The 21297-nt window shown below is 40.6% G+C and overlaps 3 protein-coding genes and 1 long non-coding RNA gene across 5 annotated transcripts; 1 reads left to right on the top strand and 3 right to left on the bottom strand.

The window, feature by feature from the left end:
• The first annotated feature begins 253 nt into the window (after positions 1 to 253).
• Positions 254 to 6179, top strand: mcmdc2 (minichromosome maintenance domain containing 2). The gene is made up of 14 exons (XM_050056938.1): positions 254 to 350; positions 520 to 650; positions 734 to 793; positions 885 to 1080; positions 1286 to 1408; positions 1529 to 1630; positions 3020 to 3148; positions 3347 to 3584; positions 3670 to 3875; positions 4018 to 4184; positions 4654 to 4833; positions 4953 to 5092; positions 5561 to 5670; positions 6013 to 6179. Exons 1-14 carry the CDS (start codon positions 254 to 256, stop codon positions 6177 to 6179), a joined length of 2046 nt encoding a protein of 681 aa, XP_049912895.1.
• A 274-nt stretch (positions 6180 to 6453) lies between these two features.
• On the bottom strand, positions 6454 to 9164 carry LOC126397766 (uncharacterized). The gene is made up of 7 exons (XR_007570712.1): positions 9044 to 9164; positions 7977 to 8027; positions 7821 to 7884; positions 7515 to 7579; positions 6983 to 7042; positions 6709 to 6760; positions 6454 to 6562 (listed from the first exon to the last, which is right to left on the bottom strand). It is a non-coding gene; the product is annotated as an uncharacterized LOC126397766 (long non-coding RNA).
• Positions 9165 to 10295: 1131 nt separating this feature from the next.
• LOC126397807 (transcription factor 24-like) lies at positions 10296 to 12402 on the bottom strand. 2 transcript variants are annotated; one of them, XM_050056771.1, is made up of 3 exons: positions 12029 to 12402; positions 11162 to 11605; positions 10296 to 10885 (listed from the first exon to the last, which is right to left on the bottom strand). In XM_050056771.1, the coding sequence occupies exons 2-3, from the start codon at positions 11585 to 11587 to the stop codon at positions 10775 to 10777; spliced, it is 537 nt and encodes a 178-aa protein (XP_049912728.1). In that variant the 5' UTR covers positions 11588 to 11605; positions 12029 to 12402; the 3' UTR covers positions 10296 to 10774. The 2 variants fall into 2 exon arrangements, with proteins under 2 accessions (XP_049912728.1, XP_049912727.1); XM_050056770.1 differs by lacking the exon at positions 12029 to 12402 and having other exon boundaries at positions 11162 to 11638.
• Positions 12403 to 13340: 938 nt separating this feature from the next.
• On the bottom strand, positions 13341 to 19351 carry ppp1r42 (protein phosphatase 1, regulatory subunit 42). The gene is made up of 9 exons (XM_050056815.1): positions 19244 to 19351; positions 18036 to 18247; positions 17790 to 17956; positions 17552 to 17690; positions 16700 to 16816; positions 14917 to 15034; positions 14643 to 14777; positions 14170 to 14260; positions 13341 to 13740 (listed from the first exon to the last, which is right to left on the bottom strand). The coding sequence occupies exons 2-9, from the start codon at positions 18165 to 18167 to the stop codon at positions 13641 to 13643; spliced, it is 999 nt and encodes a 332-aa protein (XP_049912772.1). The 5' UTR covers positions 18168 to 18247; positions 19244 to 19351; the 3' UTR covers positions 13341 to 13640.
• Between the last annotated feature and the right edge of the window lie 1946 nt (positions 19352 to 21297).

Below are 21297 nucleotides of genomic sequence, written 5' to 3'. Positions count from 1 at the left end.
TTTGTATTCCCCTCCCCTGAGCCAAAATAAAAAAACATAAATCCTCCCCCAGTATAATATTTGACATGCCTGCCCCTGTTTGCACCACCATTTTCTCCTTTTTACGTTATGAACAGTCCCTAATTTACATGTAATGGCCTTAACGTCTGGTCACCGTGGCAACGGGGTTGAAGCTTAGCTCGAGCGCCAATGCAGCCTAACGTCGCCATGCTAGCTTATAGCAAAGTACTACTTTCTTACCATTTAAGTTAAAATGGCTGTCATTTTATCGTTGAAAAAGTCAGTTCTGGTCTATTTAGACAGAAGTGGTGGCCTCCAGAAACTGGCCGAAGATTGTAAAGCATTCAACGGTAGGGCAACTGTGAGGAAAATGATAAAACTAGCTAGCTTAACGTACACTAGATAGATAGCTATCTATGTTCATAACCTAAGTTAAGTTAGCTAACAGAAATTAAAGTTAAAAATCACTACTGAAACTACATTTAAGTAAGGATTTTAAACTTTGGCCATCCTTTCCAGACCCCCAACAGATTGAAGCAGTCTACAGGTTTTGTATCGGTGTAAATCCCTCTGATGTTATAGAGGTGGATCCTATACTGGGTGACTGTGTCCTGCGTGATCCCCTAAGAGCAACATCCTTGTTTCAGTCTGTAAGTGAAAACTGTGAGCAAGCTAAAATGAAATGTCAGCCTCTACTATAAGGGTAATTATATTTGCCTAATTCCTCATTCAGGTTTGCTTCCTGGCCATAAAGACACTTTCACTTGTTGAAAAAATACACACAGAGAGTCAGGTATGATTAATTGTTGAAGCTACATCTGTTTCTGCCCCACTGGTTCTCACTCAGCCCTCTAACAGTGTGTCATCTGATTGTTCCCTCTGAGGTGAATGTAATTCTAAAGTTGACACATCTGCCTCCATTTCCTGAGTACACGTTGGACCTTTGTAGTTTTCCTCGTGGGTATGGGCCCATGAGGCCTGTCTCCATGGAGGGCCTGGTCATTGCCATGACGAGGGTCACGAAATACACCCAGGGGGCCAGGTTCCTCTGCATTAATGATGACTGTCCCTGCTCTAAAGGTACTACTGGGCAGACACATTTGTCTCCTCTCAACCCTAATTTTATCTCTTCCCTTCAAGTAGTGCTATCTATAAAGACAGACCAGAGTCAGTTGAATTTGTACACACAACATATTGTGTGTTTCAAGCAACTGTCCGATAAGTAGCATTTCTAGACTTAAAATTTGATTCACATTTGATTTAATTTCCTGGATGCTGACTGTAGGGTTTCACCACATTCGTGTCCACGCACCTGGAGCCACAGAGTCAGCTACCGTGAGAAACGACTTCAGCTGCATGATCTGCAACTCCCAGCTGAAAGAGGATGTGAAGTTTAGAGTGTTGGGAGGTGAGAGTGATGCCTCTGAGTGTTACTGGAAATGACATCTGAATTGGTACATGAGGTTAAGAGAAAACTGCGTGCATTGTTATGATCGGTATGTTTGCAACTGTGTTTTTGTGGAGGCAGACAAACAGCTTGTGGAGCTGATCCATGTCAAAGCACTGGATGTTCTAAGGGCCCATCAGCAAAGCTCACTGAGATACCAGTCTGTCACCCTGTTTCTCAGAGGTAGGTCTACAATGTGAATTGCTGAAACACAGACACACTCCATTATTGTATAATGTCCCTAATTACAGTGTCACCCAGTCAACAAGTTGATTGATAATTGCAGAAAATGTCAAGGGAAACAAAGCTTAAGGTCTATTTCCATCTGGTAGAAGGGAGGGTAATGTGGCATGTGAAGAAAAATGTGCACTTTCAGCACGTTTTACAGCACATCACAATCAACAACAATTCAGAGTAAAGGAAAACATATCAAAGGTTCACATAACCCAATTCTAAAACAACAAAAACGCTAAATAATATCATAAACTGTACAACATGTAACTAGTTCTTTATAAGGTTCACCTCTGACCTACACTTTCAAGCAGGATTTGAATTTGTTTGTGTTTTTTGGCTACCTTTAAGTCAATTTTTAATCTGCAAAACAGCTGCAGAACACAAGAAAGGACTTTTATTTACAACCTCTGAACTAAACAGCACAACGTAAGTATGAATAGGCATCCCTGACACATATGATACTTTTTGACTACCAGAATCATATTTATGGAAAAAGAGTTTAATTGCTTCATCATAATCATCTAAAGCTTTTGTTGTAAGAAGGTTAGACATGAATATGCCCTGGATTATTTGATAGTTATTTAGTTTGCTGATGCTGTATGACAGCTAAAAGATGCAAAGCAATGACATTAGTGTATGGTGACTGTGCATAGCAAATAACAAATGAGTACTTTCAAGTTTTTCTGGGTTAAAAGGCTCAGTTTTCATTTGCAAGTCAAAATGCCAAAGTAGATACTGCACTGTAAATTAATATCCTCAAAATTTTAAGGGGTATTATTTATTTGTAAAATCATATTCTCATCCATTATAGTCACTCCCAGTCCTGAATAATGTGGTTGTAATAGCTTGTATTTACACACAGTCAGATGTACTGAGGTTTGTCATTAATTTTCTCTGGCTTTCTAAATGAGGCTCACTTTGGAACACAAACTTAGTGGGGGAGAGTTCAAATAAATAGATTTTTGTGCAGCCAGCCGCACACAGTGCCTCATGGTGGGATATTAAGTGTTTCTGTCCCCTCTAATAACATTGTCCGGCCAGCCCCCGTGGGAGCTTAGCAAATCTCAGCACCAGGATTAACATATTCTGTTGACCCAGTCCTGTAGAGGAATTCAATACACTGGGTTCCCGTTACTAAACATATATGTTAATAAGTGCAAGGAACACTCATTAGCTGGCTGTGCGATTCGCAGACAGAGAAATCTTTGTTCTGAAGGCCTCACTCTGTGTTTCTCTTGGCAGTGGTTTGTAGGTGGCATGCATGTTTCTTCAATAATCACCAGACAGCACAGAACAACCCCTTTGAGTGTTATTGCTTTGTTTCCCCTGTTCGTACAGATGAGCTGTGTAACTCAATGAGAATCGGCCGCCTCTACAGGGTGTTAGGCATTCCTGCGCATGTGCACCAGTGGCCCAACATTACCTGGAGTGTAGAGGCAAATAGCGTCCAACCGTGGGAGCCAGAGTGTAAGGCAGTGAATGATTTCATATTAAACTCTGGTCCAAAGCCACAGAAATCCCAGCCAAAGACATACAGAGATAACATTTGGATCTTAATACATCTTGACACAGTACATTCTGATTAATCTCAACCATTTTTTTTCCCCCACACTGTGCATCGTTACCATATTTAAACATCTACAATGTCTCACACTCTCCCTACAGACCCCTGTAAAGTCAGTGCCAGCTTCCAGGAGCTGTTGAAGGCCACAGCCGGTTCTCGCTGGAGGTTCTCCACCATTGTGGCTCACTGCTTTGGGTTGGACGTGGCCCCTCCAGGCCTCTACAACACCTTAAAGCTGGGCTTGCTGCTCAGCTTGGTGCAGACTAGAGCAGATGCAAAAGAAAAATCTAACAACTTGGATCTCCTAGTTGTCACCACTGATACTCTGATACTGGAAAGGTAAAATGGTCTGCATGAGCCAGCTTTGCTGAAACCTAAGATTTAATACTCCTCATTTCCCATTCCCCTCTGTTGTTTTTGCCAGACTAATGACATACAGCCTGAGCTTGGCGTGCCGTGGGGTCAGGCATCAGGCCTCAGGGGAGATGTTTGCATCTCTGTCCCGGGACCAACACGGAGCAGGCACTGCTAACATCCATGCTGGCTCTGCCCTGCTAGCCACTGGTGGCATTTGCATGTTGGGAGATTTGGGCTGTTATAAAAAGGACAGGTTGGATGCCATTCAGTCAGGTAAAGCACCAAAGCGGTTATTAAATAAGTGAAAGCATGAGGAGAGGATTCTGTCAGCAGTTCACATGATGGATAATTTCTGCTACACATAAAGTAACAGAGTACTTTAATGTTCTTCTCCTGCACTCTGAATTTTTCTCAGTTCTTGAGAGCTGCACAGCATCTGTGTTCATCCCAGGGAAGAAGTATGGCGAGGACGCTGACCAGCAGCTTTCCTTCCCAGTCCAAAGCAGCTTCTGGGCTTTCACTGACTCTATGGATGCGTCCCGACGGTCTGGGAGGGCAGATTGTGCCGTACTGGGAACAGCAGTGGGTTCAGTCACAACATAATGTTCTGTTACTTTAGTGTAGTTCGCTTAAAACGTGGTCTGAATGTGTACTAGCAGGTCAGCGTTGCGATTTTTTGGGGAAATAAATCGTCATCTGTTAGTGGATCTTGTGTGGTGCAGTACACTGGGTTCAAGAATTTTCATTTAACTCAGATGTTTGTACATAGTACAGACAAAACAGGAAGTTGAGACAATTTACTTTTCTTGGAGGAAGTGCCCTGCCCAGACAACATTACCTCACAGTAGAGCCCTTGAGGATAATTAATGCTTTGTGTTTTTTCTTGAGCCTGGAGGGGAACGTTGACAATAGACTGTGTAACACATAGAATTTCAGAGACAGTTTAGATTTCAGGTTACGTTCTTACTTCATAGGATTGTCTCGGCAGGTTTACACTTAAAACATAACCCATTGGACAGCTGTCTGATGCACTGTCTCCTTCTGTGAGCAGGAAATGGGTCCCATACCAATTCAATTAGCAGACGCCTTTGGCCTGGTCATTCAGTGTAAGGATATCATGGGAGAACAGGCGCTGCTTGCCCAGACTGTCCACACCCTCCAGCAAGCAGTGCAGCCTGGAAAACCCCTCTACCCATCCTGCTGGGAGTTTTCTACCCAAGACTACCGGGAGGTTAACAAACATGTTCTTATACCAAGATCTTTGCATTGCTGTTATAATAAATTACACTGCTTCACTGAAATACACTGAGCTTAGAGTGCAATTACTGTTCTTAATTCTATGCCTTCCAGTTGGTAGCTCATGCACAAACTTTGCATGTGGAGCTCAGCCCCGAAGCAGAGAAAATAATCCACGGTTACTACATGGCCAGCCGAAGAGTCCGAACACAGAGCCAGGGAGTCAAGATGTCTGTGGCCTCTATCAAACTACTGTAAGCAATCTAGAATCTACTACAAATTAAAATAATAATTGCTGCTATAGTATTCCATCTTCACTTTCTGCTTCACAACCAGAGACTATGTAAAGACAAGAAGGCATTGTTCAGAGTAATGTCACTATCATCCACTAGATGGAGAACTTTTCATCCAAACTGTTCTCTGAGATGGCTATTTTTCATGTGGTTATGTATGACAAATGTGTACAAGTCTTTTCACTGTGGTGATTTATTTTCTGTGGAAGTGAAACTATGAAAATAAATCTGTTTTCCACTGCAGGACAAAATGTCACATTTAGCTTTAAATCTCAAAACATTTACATGGCCTGTAATGGGTTTAATTGCCATACTAAATACAATTTTACAGATTATTTTGAGTTCATATTTGTAAGAATAAAATATTAACTAATAAGGAGATAATGTTCACTTATAAATAGTACTTTGATGGGTTTTTTTATGTTGAAGGATCTCTTTGGCGGAGGCGCACTGCAAGTTATGTCTCAGAACACGTGTGCTGGAGGAAGACGCTGTGATTGCTGTGCTCCTCTGTGAAAACTCAGTCACGCTCAAGCATGGTACATTTTTAAATCATTACTCCCTTCTTACTGATTGTAATGAGTACAAATACAGTACTTATTCATTGAATTAAAAAATTATCTTACAGTTTATACAAATTTGCTTGACCTGTAACACACCTTGTTAAACTACATCATGCAAATTAAAGCTATTGTTATATGGTTAACCCATTTAAAAGCATGGTGTTATTCAGCACATAAACAATTAATACTATACATAAGACACACGGCTTAACCATGTTCTTGTAAATTTAATCCAGGCCCTGGCTATGTTATTAAGCACCATGAGGGCTCTATGTAGGTTAAAAGGTTTCTTCAAGAGATGTCTGCCTCTTCGTACAGGGGCCTCTGCCCTCGTTATTCCACCTGATGCAGTGTTTCCTTGTGACCTGGGAGATGTGGATGGTTTGCACAGGAGAGACAAGACCCTGGACGAGCTTCACCAGAATATCCTGCGCTTCATCTACGCGTACGCACCGGGAGCAGACACGTACATCACAGAGGAGTAAAGACCTCTCCATAGGGTTCAGAGACACAGGTAGGCAGCACAAAAATCCTACTAAACATACAGTTGATGTTTAAGAGTATTTTTCTTTTTCATTCCTTCATTGTTGTAGATTCATTGAATCAATGTAGGCATACAAACACATCATGAATTTAATGCAGCGGTGATAAGACGAGTAGCTGTGATGGTTAACCAAGATCATGTTTATAGGGAAAACATCTAAAATGCATAACAGAAAGATGAGCAGGGAAGCAAATTAAAGACATCAAGTCAAGGCATTTTTCTTGTAAACAGGTTTTTATTATTGATGAAAGGCATTAAATCCCCCCCTCAAAAAAAGGCAAGTAAGATTTCCTTCCAAATGGTGATCCATCAGCTCCAGAAACACTGTAAAAAAATAGGCCAAACATTTATAAAAAAAAAAAAAAAAGTAATGCAGTGACAATATCCACATTGAAATGTGTAGCATCATGTGTGAACAGCTAAAATATTAATTTAATATCCGTGTGAGAGAGGTTGGGTTCCACCCTTACCTTAAAACAATGTTCCCTATAGATGGCCTGATCAGTCGACTGGCTCTATAACCTTGCAAATAAAGAAATATACAATTAGCTTAAGTGGAAAAAACAGGGATTTGTATGGTTTTAAAACTCTGACTTAAGTTCAGTTAGTCACATTCTCAGCAGCCCATTTTGGTCTGATGGGTAAACGGCGAAAAGGTGAACTCATCATTACATCTTTAATCAGGACATGGATCAAAAAAATAGCAAACTGCAAATAAAGTAGCTCAATATGGGCTTTACTTACCACTCATTACAGGCAGACACACAGTGGTGTGTTTTGGTTCCACTTCTACTGACTGCTCATCTGCAGGAAAATGTGGAAGACTGTTTAAATTTGTCTTACATATTTAAATTCCATAAGTCAAGTAGATATTTTCTGTCCACATGTGAAACTTTTAAAGTAACTGCATAAATCCAGATGATTGGGACAACAGTAGAGCTGATGGAGTATAACTAAGCTTGCAGCGGGTAATTCAGTAGACACAATCTCACCATTCTATTGTCTGATGGGTAAACGGCAAAAAGGTGATCTCATCACTATTACAGCTGCAAGTTGCCAGTGCTTAACGTAATATAACACTTAGACAAGCCATTTCTCTACTACAGTCAGTTGTATGTATTTCAAGAAATAGCCAGGGTTAGGACATTATTCTTAAGGTAGGACTGACTGGGAAATGCCTTCAAAGTTAAACTGAATTATTTTTAAGAAGCTCTGCATATTGCAGCAGCATAATGTACAGCTGTGCAAAAACCAAATACTGTAGCAAGTAACTCACCTCTTGATCAGCACAGGAGGCAAAGGATTACATCTAATGCATATCCTGTGACTGTAGCATGGCCCCTGAACAAGAAATAGGAAAGGGATTTAACTTCATAAAAATTCCACATGCCATTTTCCACATCAAAATCACTCCTGACTAATCTTATTAAGCTGGCAATTCAGTTAGTCACAGTTTCACCACCTTATTGTCTGATGGGTAAACGGCAAAAGTGTGAAGTCATCACTATTCCAGCAGCGGGACTGCCCAATACCATTTGGTCCAATACAACCAAAAACTGTTAATACCATACGTGAGGCTCACCTTAAAGTCCAAACGGTGAAAACCAGTGTTTGGCCATGTGTAGTAGGCAGCAGCTACCTGACATCTGTAATACAAAAGGATCACTGAGTACACAGATCCAACTAGCAAATGTATTATTTGACCAATCTTGCACTCCTTATCAGACTTTAATCTTACCTGATCAGGTGTACCAATCACAGGTCACAATGTCCATCTTCATCTGCACATCTATGAAACACAAAAGTCAAATTTGTCAGAAAGTTAAAGCATGCTCAGTCTCATTTTACTTTGTTAATTACTTTAAATTACAATATTTTCTGACAATTCTGTCACAGTAACTTCATCAAACCTCAGGAATAATCACTCTCAGGAGTAATCTATTGATTTTCAGCTCGCATGAATAAGATGTACTTAAGAAACAGCCAATATGGTGAGCACCGATGACTGATCACCCGAAGGTCAGAGGGTACCGGTGTAACACAGCTTGGGAGCATGGCTAACATCGCAGGGTTCAACAGCAGGTCACGACCTCTGCCATGACCTCGCGTCCTCAGTGGAGCCATGATGACTTTCCCCAGTGAAATAATGGGAGAGGGCAACTCCCTGACCAGCAGCTCATCTGCTGACCCCTGGACACAGCCAGATATGGACAGGGCTGTGAGGGGCTGAATGACACAGGGGACGTTTTCCCTTTTTAACTGTCTCAGAGAATGATTTATTGCATTACTACTGGGATGTGACATGTCTATAGAGACATTACAATAGGTTTACTGGCAGGTACGGCTGCGTTACAGTTACATTTGTGATGTTGCATTGCTACAGAATGTGCGCGCATATAAGCTATAAGAGACGTTTAGCATATGAAATACGGTATTTACCCAAGCGTGAGAATAACTGAAGAAATAGGCGCTGCATCCAATTCACATCCAAATCCACGTGCGTTTTGGCTACACTGCTAAACTAACCCAATAGAAATTAACGTGCAGTGTTAAACTTAAGCTGCCCGTGTGCGTTATATTACACGAGTTATACTGTTTATTTTGGTTTGTGCCATGAATAAATGTCCAAATCAACTCTTATAGTGCGGTCTTTCCTCCCACGTGGCAGATATATGAGCTAAGTTAGCTACTGCTAACACGCACAGTTCGTGCTAAAAAGCTAACCGCTAATCCGCCCGAAAACACGTCCTAAGATGAAAGTAACACATCTGTGGAGACATTTAAAGTCATTTTACAATTGCCTACCTTCGTATTTAAGATTAAACATGATGTAGTCTTCTTAGTTTGCAGCTGACACGAGGAGCTGCAGGGCTGCTTTCTGCTCATGGTTGAGTCTCCAAGACAAGAGGACGTATTTCCGGGTCCGTGCGCTCTTAACTGCGCCGCAGAGCTGCGCAGTGCAGCTCCTGAAGCGCACAGCTGAGCAGTGACTATGTCAGCACCAGCTGCATCCTATTTCTTTGACGCTTACATTTAAGATTTAAAAATATAAAATAAATGCAGTCTCTCCACTCTACTACACAAAAGCACCAGGTTTGTGATGAACTGGGAATCTGTGGTTTATTTTCTTTAACTCACTGTGCCTTAAAAATAATAATTTATAGACATATAACCTCCTTCATTTTCCTAAAACTGGCTACAATACACATATACTGCCCTTTGTTACTTTTAAAAAATGTGATTTTCCCATATATTTATAAATATTTAAAGAAATTAAAACATATTGACAAATCAAGCAATTTCACAAAGTTGATCAAATAAAGCCAGTTTCTAAAAATGTCTAAACGTGTCAAAAAGACAGGCAACTTCACATCATTCAGCTTCTACTAAAATAATAAATTGTTAAATGTAAAGGGGTTAATTCACTTAATATTTACACCTTTTATCTGTACAAATATATGTAATTATTGTTTGCTTTCTTAAACATGATGACAGTATAAACACAGTGAAAACTACCATAACATAGGCATATATTTATTCTGGTTTAGCCTATTTGACTTCTTAAATCGTGAAAATCCTTCTCAGCCTTCTGCAGATTAGGTTAGGTGCAGTCATTTTTATTTACACCTTTAATTATTGTTTGCTTTCTTAAACATGATGACAGTGTAAACACAGCTGAAAGTACCATAAATTATAGATTTTTTTTTTTTAATTTAATTCATCCTACTCAGCCTCCTTCATATTCTTCAGTTAGTGCAGTCATTTTGCTGCAGTTAAATGTTGTCTTGAATTAAAAATATAGCCTGCAAGAGCACCACAGCTTTATTTGATAGATTTGATTGAATGTTACTGTCCCATGATCACAAGGACACTTTTAAATGGTCAGGAAATACCGTCAGTGTTAAATAATACAGCATAAAATACTACTTATAGTAATTATTTTCACAAACCTCTACGTGAATTTTCAATCGTTATATTCTACTTTATTATCTCAAAATAAGCCAAATGAAAAAAGGGCACTTCCACAGATCTTCTATTATCGTAAAATCTTGGAGACTTGTCTTCTTTCACTGAAGTCATTTATTCACAAACACATTTACAACCATGCATGTAAAAATACGAAGGAACATGAGATGAAGAGCCTCCATTGTTGACTCTCTGACAGACCACTTCACATGACAGATGTTAAGTTATTCACACATGCATTTAGTGCAAATGTTTCAACTGAAAGTGCACACCTCAAGCATGACGGGCTCATTGCCCCGCGGAATCTCTACAAATATCATACCTGGGACATGTACGGAGCTGCACGATGCAGGGGCAAACAGGATTGGCCAAAATAACAACAGAGAAACATAACGTATGCTTTCTCCAAATTTATACAATAAAATTCACGTAATATATTAATTTACAATGTCTTCCTAGAGGGCTTTTAGTGGAGGTAAAATCAGATCTACAATCATAATGCAAATGTTGCTGCAACAGCATGGACTCATGCAAATATGAAACTATTTCATACGATGATTTTAAGGGCTGTTACTGGGAGGTGGACGATGATGGGCCTTGATTCTCTGACTCTGAAGGACTGGTGGTGTTGAGGAACTGTCCGCTTGCTCCGACGTACAGTCTGGATCGCATGGGCCATTTCTGCAAAGACATTTAAGTTGTTAGTGAGGTAACCTCTGAAATAGGCCCAAAGGCCACCGAGGGTGATGTTGCATGCTTTAGAAATATCAACTAAGTATAAGTGATCACTGTTTATTAAGTTATTTTTGTGCATTATAGATCTTTGCAGTGAAAAATTCAGCTCAGAATTTTTTTTATCAAGAGACATTTAACAATATAATACTGGATAATAATTGACATTGAGAACAGATGACATGCCTTTATTATTATTATTATTATTATTGTTATTATACTGACCTTCACTGGGTGCAGGTAGCCGTCTCCTTTCAATGAGTGCAACGCCTCTGTTTGTTTTGTGCTCTCTCCCTCCTCCGCGCCTTCTTCTTGTAGTGTTCGAGTCAAATGGGCAATATAGGTGGTGGCCAGTATCAACACGTCGAGTTTGGACAGCTTGGTGTCCGGCGGCACGGACGGCAAAGTCCTTTGTAGCTCCAGGAACGCGGTCCTCAGGGTTTGCACGCGGCTCCTCTCCCGTGCTGCGTTGGCTGCTGCTGGGCGTCCTCTGCCGCCGAGCCCGCCGGCCTGCAGCACTCTGGCCCGCTGCAGGTCCTGGCGACGGCCATCCGGACTGGGGCTGGAGCTCGGGCTGGATGCAGGGCTGTCATCCACCGCCGTCCCGGAGCAATTACCGCTGTCCATGCGGAGCGTCTGTCTTCCAGCCATCAGGGTGCACTCACAGACCTGAAGAGTTACATCGGATGGATGAAGACACATCAAGCCACCTTTAGTTAACCTGGTTATTATATTGCACATTTTACTGAGCTCATAACTTATGAATTATTTATTGTTGTCTATGTTCCTCTATTCTACCTTTAACTTAACTTTTAATTTATATGATAATTTGTTGCATTTATTTATTAAACCGTAACTTATTTGCAGTCTAGTACTGAAAATGTCTGTATTCAAAAATGCATGTTCAGGCAAATTAAACAGACACATCCCTAGTCTAAAAAGCCAAATGACAGAACAGACAGCTCTCCAAAGTTGCACCCAAGACACATGAATTTGTGCAGATTGCTCAGTCACATGTCAAACGACCTGCGGTGCAAATGAAGTCCCTGCCATGCACAAACTCATGAGAGCAGTTTCTGATCTGGGGTTTACCTCTGGTATCTGTTAAAGGCGCTGTTTTCGACATGAAGGCGATCCAAACAGGGCTTCGATAGGATTGAGAATTTGCTCTTCAATGGAGAACAGTCCCAGTCCACGTCCAGCGTATCCTTATAAAGTGTTGCGTCTGCAGAAAAGGTGCGCAGCAGTCCCTGTACGCTCATCCAACACTTCACCTGTGTGCGTAAAAGTCTCAGGAGCCCTTAATTTATTGGATACACAAAGCGGCGGACAAGTATTTCACTCCGACGTAATTAATCATTCGGCCCATAGCACTCCCTCACAGTGCAGAAGACTGCTCTTTCCCTTTCCTAACTTATTTCTGTCTGAGGGCAGCAGAGGCTCGTTTTCAACGCCAGAGGCAGGACTCTCTTTTCCTCGTACCCTGATATGTGGTAGGCCAGATCCCACTCTAATTGGCTGCGAACCTGACACTGTATTTTCTTTATAAGCCTATCAAAAAGTGGCAACGGGACCAAAGTTGGTCAAAATGACCTAAAAAATGTGCTCGTCATGGTCAGAAATAAAGCTTATAGTCTTTCACAACGCTATTTGCAGCACACCATGAAGACAGGCTGACATGTGTAAGGTGATATGCAAAACATTTGACTAATTGCCAGGGTGTCTTGAATTGCAAGCTCATTGGAACAGCTAATAAATAAAGTCCAGCGCTGCAATCAACAGGCAGGCATTGAGGAAATTCTTGTGAGACTCATAAATTAATCACTCTGATTTCCAAGGCTCCAAACGGAGATGTCGGCAAATTAATGAAAGGAATTATTCATAATATGTATATCCTCGGACTGTTCTTAATAAACATTGTTTTTGTAAGGATGGGGTAACAGTTTTGCTCCTGGCCACTAATTACAAGGCGAAGTAAGAGAAGGTTAAGTAAGCTTGTTTCCCTAATAACCCCGCATCTTTCAGGGGGTCACACACCCACGTGGCTCCTCATTCAAACACTCAGTGACAATAAATACATCCGCATTGTTACTGTATCTGCTATAAACCAGCACTGGATCATTTATCACAGAGGCTGTGGGTAATGTAAAGCCTTGTAATGCTGGGGCACAGTGATCATTTAGATTGTGCCACTCTGCATCTCCTGATTCACTTATTTGCTGAAATGCATGCAGACGAAAAATTATGCACATAAAATAAGACTATCAGCAAATAACAGTTTGAGTTGGATAGAATATTTATATCCTCAGAGCCCCAAAACAGAATGTAATTAGAAATAAACCAGCTGTGAAAGTGAGAGGAGTAAATGCACAAACCATTACTCATCGTTTTGCTCTTTATTTTTTCATTCATTTCAAACAGTAGGAGATTTACAGTCTATTAATTCATTTATATGAATCTATTTATTGCAGATAAAATCATTTGAAAATATGCAGTGGAAAAAGCCACAATTTAAACCACTATAATCCACTAGGTGAAGGGTACCCTGCAGCAACATGGACATTAATGTACGCAGGTGACAGTGTCTGTTTTCTGTCCTGCTAAATACACAAAGATAAAAGATCTGCTGCTGTGATGACCAAGGTGCTTTAAAAAAGGCAGTGGCAGGGTTAGTCCTGCATGTGTGAGGGGGGAGGTGGAGATTTTAGGCAGGTTTGTCATAAGCATCCACATCACTGCAGAGGGGTGATGAGACAGCCACACGATTGAGCAGTCTGCTCATGGGAATCTTTAATGTTTTTACCCTACAATTTCAGAGAAAAAGAAGAGCGTGCATTATCAGATTATGGAAGATTTTTTTTTTTACTACTTTGTGGTCTAAACGTTTGTGAATGTTCAACAGAGACAGGCAGATCTGCTAATCATGAGAACATGATAAAACAAAATAGCAAGTAATTTGTCAAGACGGAAGAATGAGGGAAATTAAAATAACTGATACCACTTTACAATAAAATAAACCGAAGACATTTCGTCCTGATTTTGAGGAGAGCTGTGAGATGTGGGATGAGGTCCAGCCTGTTAGCAGCTGTCATCCCTCATGAGTTCTACATTTCATCATGTGGTACACTGGTTTGTGACGTTGATAATTTAGTGTCTGCAGTTAAATCGTTTGTGAGACTAAAATGTGTACTGTCTCGCATTAACTGAGATCTGTGTGAACTAGGATTCTGGACCTCAGAGACGGCTGCAGTGACTTCCACCTCTGCATGTTAGCGTGGCTGTAGATGTGACCGGGATGTGGACCCTGACCCACGTTAAAGTCATCTGGAATAAAAACAATAGAGCACACACACAAATTCGAATGTGTAAAATCCCATCCAGCATAATAAAGTAAAGAATGACACGTGAGTAGAGCAGAAAATCAAAATAAACACATTTTTAGTGGTTTCCATATTTTATTGAAAAATTATATGTATTATATGCAGCTGTTTCTCAATATTATGGCTCATGTTTAACTAATGCATGTAACTAAATCAAAGATGTGACCACGTAAAAACAAAGTAGAAACATTTAAATCACTTTAAGAATTTAAGGGCTTATTTGTTCAAATATAACTGATCCCATGAATTAAAATAAGTGGATAGTTGTGGTAATGTGGGCAAAGATGTTACAGTAGATTTATAAACCACAGAATTTTAAGACTTACTTGTTAAAGGATAGGAGATCAATGGCTCGCTCCTCAAATGTTTGTTGTTTTCTTTCTTCTTGGCTTCTTTGGATGCTTTCCAGTTAATAAGGAACTGTCTGGTTAACTCATTAATTTCCCTGCCGTCGAGAACCTCTGTGATAATAAATACATACTTTAAACAAACAAGCATTTAATTTGAAATTCTAAAATGAAAATCATCTTAAATATTAGCCCGGTTAAGTGCATTTTCAGATTAGGATGCCATTGAGAAAGGAAATGAATAATAACTTACCGAGGCGTTTGCACACAGTTATCAGGTGGTCTCTGTACTTTTTACTTTTACACACAGGATTTCCACCCAGATCCATTTGAAGCAGCTGAGGCCAGTGGCTGAACACGTCCTCTAACTCCTAAAAATACACAAAAAGAGAAACTTCACCAGAAGTATGTTGTGTTTTCATTTTAACCACAAATCATTCACATGGCAGTAGTTTGTCTCTACAGCTACAGCTCAGTAACTAAACAGGAAACAATGGACAACTTTCTTTTAAACAAATATGATGCATATTTATAATTACTACTCAGAGACGAAAACGTTTGAAGACATGGTAAAAGTGAATGGTAATGTGAAGTACAAGGGCCAATGGAAAGTTCATAAACAACACATCAGTCTATTTTAATAAACAGTGTCGCCGGTGTCATGTAACTACAAGTTCTCTCCTGGGGCAGTGTGAGGCTGGCTCCTCCAGCCAGTTGCCTGCAGTTGTATGTTTATCTAAAGGCACATTAATCCAAGCCTGGAAATATGAATACTCTCTGGACACGCTCTGATTGTTCATTGCCTTCCTGTCTTGGCCAAAGCGCTTCCACTTTTCCAGCTCGTGCTGCAATCAGTTCAGAGGGGACCCCTGAGCACCGCGCGCTCCCAGGCTTTGATAAATGATCGTGTCAGGGCCGTCACTCAGAAGGCCCTCACCGAAGAGCAGCCCAGCGCCAAATTGCCCCCCACGCGGGGGCGTGGAGAACAGCAAAGGTTGGATACTCACTGAGCTTGGCTGGCTCTCTCGCCTGGACTAATGATGGGCCAGTTATGAACCTGTATTTGACCAGGGCTTCGATTCCCCTGTCCTCTCTGCCCTGCACACAGCTAACGGTCTCCGAAGATGCTCCCCATTTGTCACCCGGGCTGACTGCCTGTCATAATCTATTTTAAAAATCCATAATGTTTCCTCTGGATTCTGTGCAAATGGCGCAGAAGAAGGGATTGATCCTTTGGAGGGCTGTCTTTGCAGGATCAATAGTGGCAGACGGGTTGTATAAATTATAGGAGATATCTGCTAAAAATGACACGTGTACAGCAATTACCTGCATCAACATTCTCAGAAAAAAAATCACTTGTGTTGAAAAAGTAGCCTCAGCAGTGCAGTCAATTGTAAAGTGTTTCAATGTGTCATCCGAGTGTTAAGAAATAAGAATGACGTCCTTTTAAATGAAGTCATCAACCTTTTCGAATAATATTCATACTTAACGCCTCAAAAACAAGCAGATTATTTCCCAAATAAGTCAGCGAGCACAAACCCTATCTCTGCCTCAGATGAGTCTCCTGTAAAGTTAAGTACTGCTGGTTTAAGGTATCAAACGGAGGATTCTGAGGCAGAGAGGAAAAATCAGCAAGGAAAGAGAGAAACTTGTGCTTGTTTAAAGCTGTCAGCGAGAAAAGTCTCAGGGGAACGGCTCGCTGATTTGTTGAATAATTCTGACCCTGTGCGAGTCATGGAGACTGGGAACCTATGGCGGGATTTGCAGGATTTGGTTCTTTAGAACCCTGTTCTCCATATCATTTCACACATCACCGCAGAGAGCTATGGAACAATGTTAATCCTGACCCGATCAACTAATAGCTGGTATGCTGACTTTAATACACCATGTCATGCGTGGTTGCTGTGATGTGGTATTTACTTTGACTGCAGAGTGCACGGCATGCAGTCAGTTTCTACCACTATCACATTGGAGAAGACGTCTTGAACTGGTTTCACAGACACTTCTTAACTACCTCCTTTTAAAGTCATATTTACCTCCATATTGTGCAATTTATTGTCAGCAGCAGAAAAGTGCTGGAGTTCCTTCAGCACGGTCAGGTCTCTGATATCATCGATGTTGTTGTTATTGATATTCAGGACACAAAGCGATTCCTGTGCAAAGAGTTCAGATTGATAAAGAGAGAAGTTATAGGTACACATAAATATATTGTGATCCTAAATGTGTAAACCAAGCACAATAATCAGCCAAATGTTACACTAAATAGTACCTATATTACTATTGTATGTGGCCAAAGTAAATGTGGAGTATTTTCATCCCTTCCTTCGCTTGTGATCCTTTTGCTTAAGCATTTAGATGTGTACACTTTATATGCCTGAACTTCTCGGCTCATGTCCAAATCAGACTCTAGATAGTGCTGTTGCTAAATATTCATCATGGTTTGAAGTTCTATAATGGCACATTTATAAAAAGCTGGAACTCTTTAAATTTGCACAGCAATTTCTTTAATTATCCAAACAAACAAGAAGCTGAGACTTCTGGTGTGTTTACCCATGGCCTGGGCAGTAAACAAAGTAAACACACCTAACTGATTTGTCAGACCGGAGAGAGCAACAGAGGTCTCTTTGACATCATCAAACCCGGCACAATACTGCTTTTACATGGATCACTGGCCACTGGGAAATCTGAGATCTTTTAAAGTTGATGTGATAACCTACCAGGTTGATACACCACACATATCCTTGTATAAAAATATTAGGCTATCCTCTGACCTTCTGATTACTTAAAAATATATACAATTTTAAAAGAAGGGGGCCCATATTATGAGTGTGGATCATCCTTTTATCTCGCACTATCTCTGTACTGAGCAGTGTAAAAATAGGTCATACAGCAAGTGAGCGGAGAGCCATGGGGTCAAAGAGCAACTTTTCCCCTGGTGCCAGCCTCTGACTCTCCAGATGAAGCTCCTTGAGCTCACAGAGCTTCTCTAAGCCCTCCACCACCGTGATCCTGTTTCCACCCAGATACCTACAGAGCAGGAAAACCACACACATGTTCAGACACACTGTTAGATTTTAAATTATTACCACAGCACAGGACAACAATCGGTTCAACTTGTCTACTCACAGTTTGGAGAGCCTCTGCAGATTGAAGAGATTCTCTATATGTGTGATGTTGTTGTTCTGCATATACAGATGTGTGAGGTTGGAGGCAAAACCGAGGTTGCGAATATGTGTGATCTGATTATCATACAGGTAAAGAACAGTGAGGTTTCTGCACATGGAGAGATCCCCCTGAAAGCAGAATTTAAAAATGAGGCATATAAGAGGAAGAAAAGATGCGCCAAATTAAAAGTCAAGAACAGCTACTTACAATATCTTCAATATTCTTGCTGAAGAAGTGGAGGTGGGTGAGTGTCTTGAGGTACTCCGGGAAGGTGAGGCCCCTTTTCTTTTTGAAGTGGTTCCTAGATTTAGCAATCAGATCTACGGTCAGGCGTACCATGGTGGCTCGTCACAGACGCTGCTTTAGAGAGGATCCTTTTCAGCTTCAGCCAAGCATTCAGCCCACAGCAGGGACTAGATCTGTCCATCGGGGAGAAAATAGACCCGTGTGAGCTGAAATAAACCTTCGCTGCCAAACAAATGCTCCCCAGAATAACTATTTACTAATGCCACATTAATCACAAATGACAGGCAAAGATTAACCTTGTACAGAACTTTAAATGGCCTAAAACCCAATTGTCAATTCACAATTTTGGATAATTGATGTTAAAAGAACATCACTATTCTCCAGGAAACTTGCAAAGAGGCCAAAGGTTGGGCGACCACTCAATTTATGTTGTAATTAGAGCGGTCAATATCCCCCAGCAGACTGAGCAGAGCTTCCACTGCTTCCTCTCACTCAGTACCCATGGGGCTTGTTTATTAGCTTGACCTGACATTGAGATATCAAAATTTGCACTTTGATTGTACTTTGCAATTAGGCTTTATTATACATGCATGCCTCTCCACCTGCTAATTACACAGCAGTCTGTGTGTGTGTGTGTGTGTGTGTGTGTGTGTGTGTGTGTGTGTGGCTGAAATATGGTGGTAGGTAGAGAAAGGCAGAGGGATGTGACAGCAGGTATTTTCCACACTTGATCTCAAGGCATCAGGCCGCGGTTATTGGAGACAAGAGGCACTGATCGATAAACCAGAGCTGGACAGAAGCTAAAGGCTAACTGAACTTATACACCCCTGGGCCTCAGCTCTCCAGGGAGTCGGGGACAGCAGTTTATCACTGTCAAAGAAAGTGCGACACTCATAGATGTCCGTGTGCAGTGCGTGAGGGACAGGAAATATCCACTGAAGTGAACGCAGGTTGGCAGTGAGAGGTGGTGATGAGGTTCACACAGTCGGGGAAATTAGTAGGGCGTTATAAATGAAAAAATGGCCCCGTGACGATAGCAACGGCTAACAGCTAGCTTAAAAGCTATCGTGACACTGTAGCGCACTGGTATATTCTGTAACAAAACTTAGCACAACATTCCTTCGTATAATGGCGAATTTACTTAATTAATATCAACTAAACTCTCCTACCTCTTCGTGTCTTCAGAAATGTTTAAAATGCGAGCGACTTAAACTGGTTTGAAGAAGTTGTAGTTGTAAAACGAACCGCTGTTTTGTTTGAGAGTACTACGTTGCTATGGAAACCACGGAAGCAACGCATCAGTCACAGAAAAAGATGGGTCACAGAATTTAGTGCAACACCGGTAAAGCGGACGTAAGTAAATGATTATATTTATGAAAAATTAAAATAATAATTATATTTCTGTGGTGTTTGTTATGGTTACTAGTATTTTGGTTACAACCAAACGTTCATAAGTCTTATCGCCCTTTCAGAGAAATACCGGAAGTTGCTACGTAGTACATTATTTTAATTATTTATTTGTATTTATAATAATTCATTTGAATGGTTATAAATGAATAAACGACAAAAGGGAGAGACTAACTAAAGTCTAACTAACTAAAAATGAATTGGTTATATGGTAGGAATTTAACAGGAATGTAAGAAACTAATTTGCAGTGTAAGCAGTGTAAGTCTTACAATAGCATTATTAATCACATATTAACAGGAATAACATCCACTGAATCAAGGGGGTAGCTTTAATTTCAACAATGGGGGGACACTTATGAAAAGGGGGTTTAAGGGACCTCTGCCAGAAAATTTTGAGCATCAAACACTTTGATTCCTGCATTGTAGTGAAATTTTATTAACCGTTTTGTACATTTTCTGCATCAATGTATGGTGTAAATGTCTATAATTTTGTCCAAATAAAAGTCTTCTGCTGCTTACCTGTTTTATATGAGGGAGATAAATGCGCATGTTCTAAGTACTGAAATGTACACCTATGCACTGAACTAAATGTGACTATATGTTGCTAAAACTTAATGCTGTTCACATTTTCTGATTTTGCTGCTAAGATGACATTTATCCAAGCTATAGTGTTCCTCTTTCAAGGCCACATACCAAATCAGGACCACAGCCCACTTTTCCCAGTGACCCCCACAGTGCTAATCTATATCATGTCAAGACCTGCGTTTCCTGTAAGAGAGTGACTTGCCTCCACTTATGCAGGAGCACATGGTGGAGAGGAAGTGTAGCACCTCCAGCTCTCTGAGCTAGGATCAACTTCTTCACACATGGGGTCATGCTTGTGGGGTTAATTCCTCTGAGAGCCAAACTAAACATAACATCTCCAGATCTTGGTGGGGTCATTAGATCTACAGGGTCTACATACTGTAGCTACTCATAGCTATTAATCATGAGCCTTATCAATCTGCTGCTCTCATATCAGTCAGTGCCAAATCACTCCTTTATTTGTCTGTGGACAGCAAAGAAGGCGGCATTCCACTGCAATCTGCAAAATCTTTTTTAATACTAATGGGGAACATATTTGGGATTATAAAACTGCTAAATGTTAAAAGAGTAAGCTTAAATGCACAAGTAATGGATTTTTGGCTGCCCACAATTTGACTTGATTAAAATTTACATACATTTTCCTATTCCATCTTTAGTCATGCATACAAATGTCCATCTGGTGATAATCACAATATTTACATGTCCAACGAGTTCAATATGTTTCACTGATTCTTAAATCACCATGAAGACCAAACATGAGGTGAAACTATTTTAGAAGTGCATACCCTAAATACTTTCTCAGCACTGTGACAGTCATCCATGTAATACATTTAAATATCTGGCAAAAACACCAACTATTCATCAGACCGTGTGTGCAAGAAAAAGAAGAAAACCTATTCAACTATTTTAAATTCCTAAACATTAAATATAATCTAATAAGTTTCCTCTTCCTAAACTGCTATACTGAACACCCTCCAATTTAGGGCATGGCTTAAATACCGGTAAAAGAAAATCATTATAAAAAGTGGTGCCAAAGCTCATGCGCATGAGAAAAAACAGACACCTCTACTGCCCCACTGGGATTGTCTCCTCTGCGATATATGACATCAAAAATATACATTTGGCCATTACAATACAAGGAAAAAAAGACATGACACAAACCCAGGCCAAAGCGGCTGTCTGTAAAAAAAAAGGCAGACTTGGTGAGTGTCTGCTTCGATGGAGAGCAGAC

This window comes from Epinephelus moara, chromosome 11 (assembly GCF_006386435.1).
Source record: "Epinephelus moara isolate mb chromosome 11, YSFRI_EMoa_1.0, whole genome shotgun sequence".
Classification (NCBI taxonomy): Eukaryota; Metazoa; Chordata; class Actinopteri; order Perciformes; family Serranidae; genus Epinephelus; species Epinephelus moara.
The sequence above is the reverse complement of the archived record's forward strand: the minus strand, read 5'-3'. Positions and strand labels throughout refer to the sequence as shown.

Coding starts and splice junctions, on each gene's coding strand:
- mcmdc2 (XM_050056938.1), top strand. CDS start 254: ATGGCTGTCATTTTATCGTTGAAAAAGTCAGTTCTGGTCTATTTAGAC. Junction 794..884: donor AAATACACACAGAGAGTCAG/GTATGATTAATT, acceptor GTTCCCTCTGAG/GTGAATGTAATTCTAAAGTT. Junction 5,093..5,560: donor GTGGCCTCTATCAAACTACT/GTAAGCAATCTA, acceptor TTTATGTTGAAG/GATCTCTTTGGCGGAGGCGC.
- LOC126397807 (XM_050056770.1), bottom strand. CDS start 11,638: ATGTGTCTTCATCCATCCGATGTAACTCTTCAGGTCTGTGAGTGCACC. Junction 10,886..11,161: donor GCTACCTGCACCCAGTGAAG/GTCAGTATAATA, acceptor ATGTCTTTGCAG/AAATGGCCCATGCGATCCAG.
- ppp1r42 (XM_050056815.1), bottom strand. CDS start 18,167: ATGGTACGCCTGACCGTAGATCTGATTGCTAAATCTAGGAACCACTTC. Junction 14,778..14,916: donor AACTGTGTGCAAACGCCTCG/GTAAGTTATTAT, acceptor TTATTATCACAG/AGGTTCTCGACGGCAGGGAA. Junction 13,741..14,169: donor TCACTGCAGCCGTCTCTGAG/GTCCAGAATCCT, acceptor CTGAAATTGTAG/GGTAAAAACATTAAAGATTC.